General features: G+C 44.8%; 1 protein-coding gene across 1 annotated transcript; it reads right to left on the bottom strand.

Annotated features, from left to right (window-relative positions):
- Positions 1-261: 261 nt before the first annotated feature.
- Positions 262-6,189, bottom strand: SLC10A4 (solute carrier family 10 member 4). The gene is made up of 3 exons (XM_032274122.1): positions 5,372-6,189; positions 4,392-4,602; positions 262-1,371 (listed from the first exon to the last, which is right to left on the bottom strand). The coding sequence occupies exons 1-3, from the start codon at positions 5,971-5,973 to the stop codon at positions 859-861; spliced, it is 1,326 nt and encodes a 441-aa protein (XP_032130013.1). The 5' UTR covers positions 5,974-6,189; the 3' UTR covers positions 262-858.
- Between the last annotated feature and the right edge of the window lie 2,584 nt (positions 6,190-8,773).

Below are 8,773 nucleotides of genomic sequence, written 5' to 3'. Positions count from 1 at the left end.
GGCTACCCACTGAGCTCCCTCGGCGAGTGCACGGAGAACCACCCCGGCATCTTCATCTAGGCTAATTGTTTTCTCCCCTGGAGCGCGTCCCTTCCCCCAGCCCCAGTGGTGGCCAGAAGGTACCGTTTTGCTTTGCTCCAGAGTGGTTCTGGAAAATTTCCCAACCAAATCATTTCTCCAAAACATAAATTGATTTGGGATGTGTTTACATAAATGCAGAAGACCAATCCAAAAAAAAAAAAAACATGGCTTGTCCACTAGAAAAATGTTGATTGTTCATCACTAACAAATAGATATCAGATCAAGTAATCAAATATATTAATGTAACTTTTCTCTGATACTGGTTTGACAAATACTATATTTCCTTATTTAAGTGACCTGTTTTGGAATTTTTTCTGAATACAGGTCAAAGTTCAACGTTATCAGGAATTTAAAGAGAAAGCACACATTTTTGTTTTTACAACAATTACATTAAACTCAATATGCTTTACAAAGATAGCTAGTTTTTACTTCTAAGATAGTGCGCAAAATTCTACATTTCCAATACCCTGTTTTCTAATAGTTTCTGTATTTGCAACATCATAGAGATTGGCGATGGAAAAAACTAAAAAGCACATTTAACTAGTTCAGGCTGCACGTTAGCCATCCCAGGTGCAAATTATATTACAGCATTGATTTGTAATTTGTGACAATGCTTGGTTAATACACAAATGAACCTTAAAATGAAAAGATGAGAATTGTTACATGTATGATAATGTGAACCAGTTGTTATTCTTTATGTTAACCAGGTGCACTACCACAGGCCATAAATATGAAGCAATATTTCAGCAAGATAGAAGCTGCTGTGTATCTCCACATTTAGAGAGAAGTCTGAGCAGTTTCCATCATTATTACGTTATCTGCTTTCACTGCGCCATAGGAAGTGTCTGCCATTTCCTCTTCTTTTAGTTTTTTATAGGAAATATCTGTATCTTCATCTTCATCTAGAGGATCTCGCTTGTGCAGCGTTTCACTTCCATACATTTTATAGATTAAAACAAAAATCCCTGCTTCTGCTGACTGGAAAAGGGCGTAGAGCAAGGGAAACATATACATGCTTCCTATGAATTGCGGTGGAAAGGCCAGTTTTAGAATGGCAGTACAGAGCTGCACATTCTGACTACCTGTTTCCAGACATACAGTCCGCTTGCAGTTGGGTGGAAGATGGAAGAGAGTAGCTAAGCCGTAGCCTGAAGCGTAGCCTGCCAAAGGCATAAAAATTGCTACCACATAAACAGCAGCCGGGATACTTGCCAGCAGTTCAGGTCCTAACATAGTGCCGGTCATTATGAAAAGGACCACCAGAGTCACTAGCAGAGACCACAGGGAAACCTAGTAATAGAAAATTACAATGAGATGGTTGAAGAGGAATTCAGGTGAGAGAATCCTAAGCTCATGGAAGAAAACAACCATCTAGTATCATCTCCAACACAAAATGCAGACCTTTGACAGAATATTTCTGAAGATGGGCAGGCCACCTCCTTGGGAAGCATCCAGAGCCATGTTGGGCACCTCTGATTGTTTGGAGGCCTGTCCTTATGATGAGGGACAGTCTGCCTTCTATAACCTCTAGCCATTGACTTGGATATAGGCTGTTAGGAACAATGAAGACCAGTTCTTCAAAAAAAAAACAAAAACAAACAAACAAAAAAAAACAGCTTTCTGTCTGGGTGCAGTGGAATCCCAGCACTTTGGGAGGCTGAGGAGGGAAATTCATGAGGTCAGGAGTTCAAGATCAGCCTGGCCAAGATGGTAAAACCCCATCTCTACTAAAAATACAAAAATTAGCCGGGCGTGGTGGTAAGCACCCATAATCCCAGCTACTCGGGAGGCTGAGGCACAGAATTGCTTGAACCTGGGAGGTGGAGGTTGCAGTGAGCCAAGATCATGCCGCTGCACTACAGCCTGGGTGACACAGTGAGACTCCATTTCAAAAAAAGAAAAAGCTTTTCTGAAAAAGCTCTTCAAAAGCTTAGACACCGGTTATCAGGTGAAGGCTACTCTTCTCCAGGCAGATTGTGCCCAGACTTAAAGCCTCCATCACGTAACTTTGTTTTGGTGTCCTGACTGTTCTAAGCATGTGTTTCATTTGTGAATGTGCCTCTTAAAAATCGGGCAGTTAGAACTGAGCCCATACCCCAGGTATGGTCTGATCATTAGAGCAGACAAATAGATATTTACTTTCCCTGAACAGAACCCCATGTTTTCCATAAAAAATTAGTTCTTATTTTACAGGAGTTAAAATTTGTGAAACTTAATTAAAATGTCTGAAGCTCAGTGTGTGATGTTTTTAACCCTCAAAATATATTGCAGAGGATTGTTTGCAATATTGAAACAATTACCTACTGTTAGATTATGTAAGAGAAAAAAATGTAAATAAAGATGTGAAGACTTCTTTGCAACTTGGCAACTTTTTTTTCATTTGTTCATGAGAAACCTCTCATCTGTGAGTCTTTTATGATGCTTTGGGACTATTATAATAGATGAATTTTAGATACAGTACAACTGTCTTTTGTATAAAACATGTTGTCTTGATGTTCTGACTAGTACATTTCACTCATTCAAATAAAACAGGCTGTATGAATATGAATAGTAAGGCAGATACCTAAAAATTCTTCTCCTAGTTCTCCTTCATATTGGTAGTTAACTTTTTTTTTTTTTAATTTTTTTAATGAGGAGTGGGCAGGGGAAGGAAACTGATCCAGAGAGAACAGCTTAAATGTTGCTCCTGGTTCCCTGGATAGCGGAGACATCCCTTTTGCAATCTGTGAGACTGGCATTACTTTACACTCTTAAAGCATTTAAAATTTATCTGAGCTGGTCACAGATTCTACCCTAGAGGATGCTGCAATACTTATATAAGGTACAGATACTACAGATGTACAATTGGCAGAAACCAAGCTATTACATGTAAAAACTTACTGTTTCAAAGTATGACACATTGAAAGCATTAAGAAGCTGTTTCTTAACAGTGTTCTAATTAAAGAATAGGGCTAGGTTAACTTTAAATTCAAAGGTAGCTAATCTTATTGATCTGTCTATTGACTACATCTTTTCTGTTTTTGGTGTGTAAATAGGTCATTTGATTGACTTTCTCTTAGACTTCCTAAGGTTTTATAGTAAATGCCATCATATTAATAGCATTAGCTTAATGATTAACAAGTTATTAATGCAACTCAAGAGTATCTATGAGTATATTGGATATAACATGGATAAATATATGTGTATTTACATGTACATATATATTTTTACATTCACATACACATGTTTATTATGGAGCAGGATTTCTTTTACTCAAGGCTGGATATATGTACAGAAAACAACTCTCTACTTTTCATAGTAATAAAAGCTGACTCCTCTATATAATCAGATTACTTTAGAAAATAATATAAGTAACACAGAAGATTGTGTCTTCTTAAATCTACATAATTGAAGCATTAAGGTGGCTCTTTTTCTCTTCATTTGTCTAAAGGAATTCGTGCGTTTTGCAGGAATAATTATGTATTTTATTTGACTAATTACCTGAAGTCAGTATCCTGTCATGGCTTATTCTTTTTCACTGCTCTTCTTGAATTTTCAAAGAAAATTCTCTAGTGAACTACTAGAAAATCTCTACTGCTACAGAAAGCATTCATTTAAAAAAAAAAATCAAACTCGTAGGGGAAATATTAGAAATACTGCATAAATTATAGAAATCCCTCATTTTTTCACTAACTTTAGAGACCATATAAAATATTGCAATGGGGAAGAAAAAAGAAACACATTTAGTAAGAGTAATTTAGCCTCCATTATCCAGGACCCAACTTTTATTTTGTGCTTTAAAGCCAGTATTTTGTGTTCTATTGCTACAATGCAACTTTTCCATTACTTTTTGTCCCATTATTATCAACTTACTTTTAAAATTTAATAAAACATTAAAGGAACCTACAATAGAGTTTCTCAGAATTAGAGTTCCACTTTTGAAAAGATAGTCATGCATTTCTAAAACTCCGCACCAATTCTATTAAAATTATTTAATCTGTTTGATTTTTAATTATCTACAATTAGTGGAAAATATGTTGCCATTTGATTACACTGTCATCTTCCTCACCCTGCTATGATCTGTTTCCTCCAGATGAGTACTGATAGTTCTTTTATGCTGGTTTTGATTAAGCTGTGTCTTAATTATTGTTCTAGGAATCCCAAAACTGGAAGTTAACTTTGTAGCATAAACTTTTTTAAAAAATTTTATCCAGGCAACTACTTCCAAATCCTTTTCTTCCTTTCCCTTCTTCAAACTTCCTCACATTTATGCTGTGGGTCAGAGATCAAGGGCTCTCCACGCTAGTATGGAAAGGGAAGAAGGGCCTTACCTTCACGACATAGTCAGCCACCCGGTTGTATTTGTAGCGAATGAAGACGCCCAACCCGATAGGGATGAGAGTGCTGCAGAGAGTCAGGGTCACGGTCCCTAGCGGTAGTAACTGCACGATAGGGGTGTTGATCCAAGCCCAGCTGTAGATCCACAGGCACAGGGGCATCAAGACCAGGGCCAGAAGCGTGGAGGAGATGGTCATGATGATGCTGCGGAAAAGGGAATGAGCAGAATCAGAACCGGCTTTGAGTCAAAGAGCCAGCCAACATTTTTGTTGTACGTGGAGTAGAGGGAAAATTGGGAGACTTCCTGGGGTTGAAGTCTGGGCAGAACCGACATCATCCGAGGGGAGCGCCAAGAGAGCAGCACATCTAAGCCTAGTGGAAACATGAACCCAAGGGTTGGGGGAACCCTGTCTCAGTACTGTTACCCTAGCCTTTATAAAGTCTATTGAGACTGGATGATTCTGAGGGCAAGGAGCGTTCATCCTCGCAAGCACCCTGCAAGGTCAGCCATGATGAAGCTGCTGACCGCTACATGTTGGTTGAACTCCACGATCCTGTCCCCTATGTGAGATTACTTTGTCTGCCAGGCCAGTAGCCCTGTTACTTCTACATCGCCGGCAAGTTCTAGTTCAGACTTCCCCTTCTCTTTGTCTTCCACTGGCCAACGACCTGCGCCGCCAGCCCGACGCTCGGGGAGGACGGAAGGACGGCGAGGGATCTGAAGGCCGCTCTGCGCATGGAATCCCGGCCTTCAAGCAGCCCCCTTGCCGTCTAGCTCGCCCCTCTGGCAGCACAACCTGTAGGTTGGTCTTGACTTCTAAAGCCCGGGCGTCCTCATCTTCCCCTCCTTTCCTCCTCTTTCCTCCACGCCTGATTCCAACCCCTCCACTGCCTCTGTCCTTCGTCGGGGGCCCGCGGCTGTAAACGCGCGGCTGGGCTGAGACAGATGCCCGGAGAACAGACAGATCCGTACCTGAGGTTCATGTCGCCGTCAACCAGCAGGGACATAAGATTGGAGAGATTGCCGCCGGGACAGCAGCCACACAGGAGCACCGCCACGGCGGCCACCTCGTCCAGCTTGAAGGCGAGAGCCAGCAGGAAGGCCAGCAGCGGCAGGAAGCCGAACTGGCAGAGCGCGGCCAGCAGCGCGCCCACTGGCCGGCGGACGTGCGCCCCGAAGTGGTTCACGTCCACCGTGCAGCCCAGGCCCAGCATGGTGATGCACAGGGCGGCGCCCACGAACACGTTCAGCCCGTGGTTCAGCGGCGTGTCCCAGAACGGGGGCGCGTGGGGCGCCCAGGGCCGAGGGAACGGGGAAGGGCCGTGGCTCGCCGCGCCGCCCGCGAAGCCGCTGGTCGTGGGCTCCGGGGTCGGAGTGGGACCAGGGCTGAAGCCGAGGCTCGGACCCGGCCCGAGGCTGAGCCCGGGGCCGGGGCCGGCGCTGGAGGCAGGGGCGAGAGCTAGGTCGGTGCCGGGGCCAGGGCTGCTGGCCGCCAGGGTGTAGTTGGGCGCCAGGGTGTAGTTGTTCGGCAGCAGAGGGGCGAAGAGCAGGGTCGCATTGTCGGTGCCGTCCATGGCGCGGCCGGAGCTGCTGATTAGATCCCCTCCCACCGCGCGCGCCCCTCCGTCCCGCGATCGCCGCAGCCGCAGCCGCCCGTCGGTCTGCCCGTCGGTCTCCGAGCCCCGGCTGCTCGCCGCTGACGTCCTCGGCGGCGTCGGGTGCGGCGGGCCGGTCTCCGCTCCCGGGTCTGCAGCCGCCAGCAGCCTGGCGCTCGGCGCTGCGCGACCCTCAGGGTGAACCCAATAGCTGCGCCGGGTCCGCGCCCGGGCCCCGCGTCCCGCAGGCCCCGCCCCGCCGCCCGGTCCCCTCCTGTGAATCGCCAGTAAGTGGTTCTGTTAGAGTGTAGCCAGGGGCGGAACAAAGACCTGACAAAGGACCAGAGCAGGAAAAAACCGTGCCTGGCTGGCGATCAAGTTCTCTGATGGGCTCTGCCTCTTTATAATGAAATCCGGAGACCCAGACACACAAAGTGGAGGGGGTGGGTGGATAAGCTCATCAATGCACACGCGTAAACCACAGAAACTGTTCCCATGGCCTGCAGCCCTAAGAGGGGTGCTTGACTTAATATGAGCGATTCTAAAGCACGACACGATATCTGGCTTGAATTTGCAAACAATTTTTTGCATGATTTTCATGTTCAGTTTTAACGTAGAATGTAATAATAATAGAGCGGGCTTGTGCAAGTGCGTGTGCATTAGTTGATTCGATTCTTACAGCAAAGCCGTGAGAAAGATACCATTTTTACAAGCCGGATTTTTACACACGAGGAAACTGAGGCACGGGGAAGTCTCAGCCTTATCGACTGAACCCACAAGTACCTGACTGAATCTCTCCATGGTGATGTGTCCTTAAAAAGGGCAGAGAAGAGCTTGGCTAATAACAGTCTCCATGAAAAATGTGTGTTTAAGAAATTATTGGCAGGTGGAGAGAGGATATTTCAGCGGCCACAGATTTACGAAGCTTTATGAGTAAGGTCCTGGCATTAGGATTAAAGGACTAAAAAGAAATAAAGTGCTGAGATTCCCTGCTACAGACAGGTTTATCCCAAAACAAATCAAAATCAGAGCTCTTAGGAACGGAGATGCAACAACTTTTAAGCCAGTCACTAGATGGCATGTAGAAAGGAAAATAATTTCTCTGCTTACCAACGAAACGGGCCGCTTGAGGAGGCATCTGGCTCCCTGGGGTGACCATAAAGTGATAGTAAGTTGAGTCGTGAAAACCAGCAGGAACCAACCCTGGCATAAGACTGAAATCAAAGCTTAGTCTTATCTCCAAGATATAGTGAATTCTTCTATCCGGGAACTTTTCCTTAACTTCTGTCCTGGCACAGGGTAGCTTCTATTACCCAAGGGTGAGCTGAGCCTTTCCTCCTCCCCAAATCTCATGTAGAGGACAGAGAACATGAAAAGTAAAACTAAATGAAAAGCATATTGCACTCTTCATCACAAATAATTTATTTCTTCTCCATTGGACTGTAAATTCCATGAGGGCAAAGCTTTTACAAACATTTAGGTGGATAATATGTCCTTACACTTTTCCAAACCACTACATCCAGAAAAAAAAAATTTAGTGAGCTCTGTAGAGCTTTAAGGAAAGTGGGTTGTGACCAAAAGTATTTTAAGTTTTCATTTCAGCTTGTATAGATAAAAAGAAAGATATTCAGATATACAATGATCCACACTACCTAACCATTACATTTGTACATCCAGGGAAGATGTGTGGAGAAGCAGACAAGATAAGGAGGAAAGGCACTGCTGAGCCTTCACCATCTTGAAACCACAGGATGAAATAAGCCAAGAACACAAATGGCAAAGAATTCAGCTGAAGCCAGCTGTGCAGGCACCACTCCTATTTGCCTCAGAACCCCTCATTGTGTTAATGATATTAAAATCCACAATCACATTAAATAAGCAGTAATTAGAGGCAGACTGACTCAACTCATCCAACTATCTCCTCTCAGAGTTTAGAGAGGGACTTGGGAGGCAATTTGTGCAATGGGCAAAGACTGAAAACAGAAAGGGGCCTGCCACGGGTGCTACAATCCTAGGTTGCCTGCAATCCTAGCAACTTGGGAGGCTGAGGCGGGCAGATCACTTGAGGTCAGGAATTCAAGACCAGCCTGGCCAATATGTGAAAACCCATCTCTAGTAAAAAGACAAAAATTGGCTGGGCATGGTGGCCCGTCTGTACTCCCAGCTACTCAGGAGGCTGAGGCACAAGAATTGCTTGAACCCGGAGGTGGAGTTTGCAGTGAGCCAAGATTATGCCACTGCACTCCAGCCTGGGCAACAAACTGAGACTCCATCTTGAATAATAATAATAAAAAAGAAGGGGATGGTGAGGTGGGATTGTAAATCACGAGGGATGCTACACTTGCAATCTTGAGGGCTTCTTGGGACCTACAAACCTGATGTCACTCCTGCTGATGGGGTGATTGAATGTAAAGAAAACAGGTGCTCTGGCCTCCCCTTCTTTCTCATATTCCTCACTATTTATGAGAAAACCCCAGGATTAGGATTAAGCCCATTCGCTAGGTGTGATGACACTGGTGAAGTGGCTTGAGTCATTTTGCTTCCTGTATTGCCTCCTGTTTACTCTTGCTGCCACCAAGAAGGGTCTGGACCACCCAAGGGGGAAAGAACATGTAAAAGGGAGAGATAATATAGTGCTTAGAAAATATGGCCAGGCACGGGCTCAAGCCTACGGGAGGCCAAAGTGGGCAAATTGCTTGAGCCCAGGAGTTTGATACCAGTCTGGACAATATGGTGAAATCCTGCCTCAACAAAAACTACAAAAAAGTGGCTGGGCATG

This window comes from Sapajus apella, unplaced genomic scaffold (genome assembly GCF_009761245.1).
Source record: "Sapajus apella isolate SASKATOON/1434 unplaced genomic scaffold, GSC_monkey_1.0 scaffold5, whole genome shotgun sequence".
Classification (NCBI taxonomy): Eukaryota; Metazoa; Chordata; class Mammalia; order Primates; family Cebidae; genus Sapajus; species Sapajus apella.
Note: the sequence above shows the minus strand (reverse complement) of the source record. Positions and strands in the feature narration are given on the sequence as shown.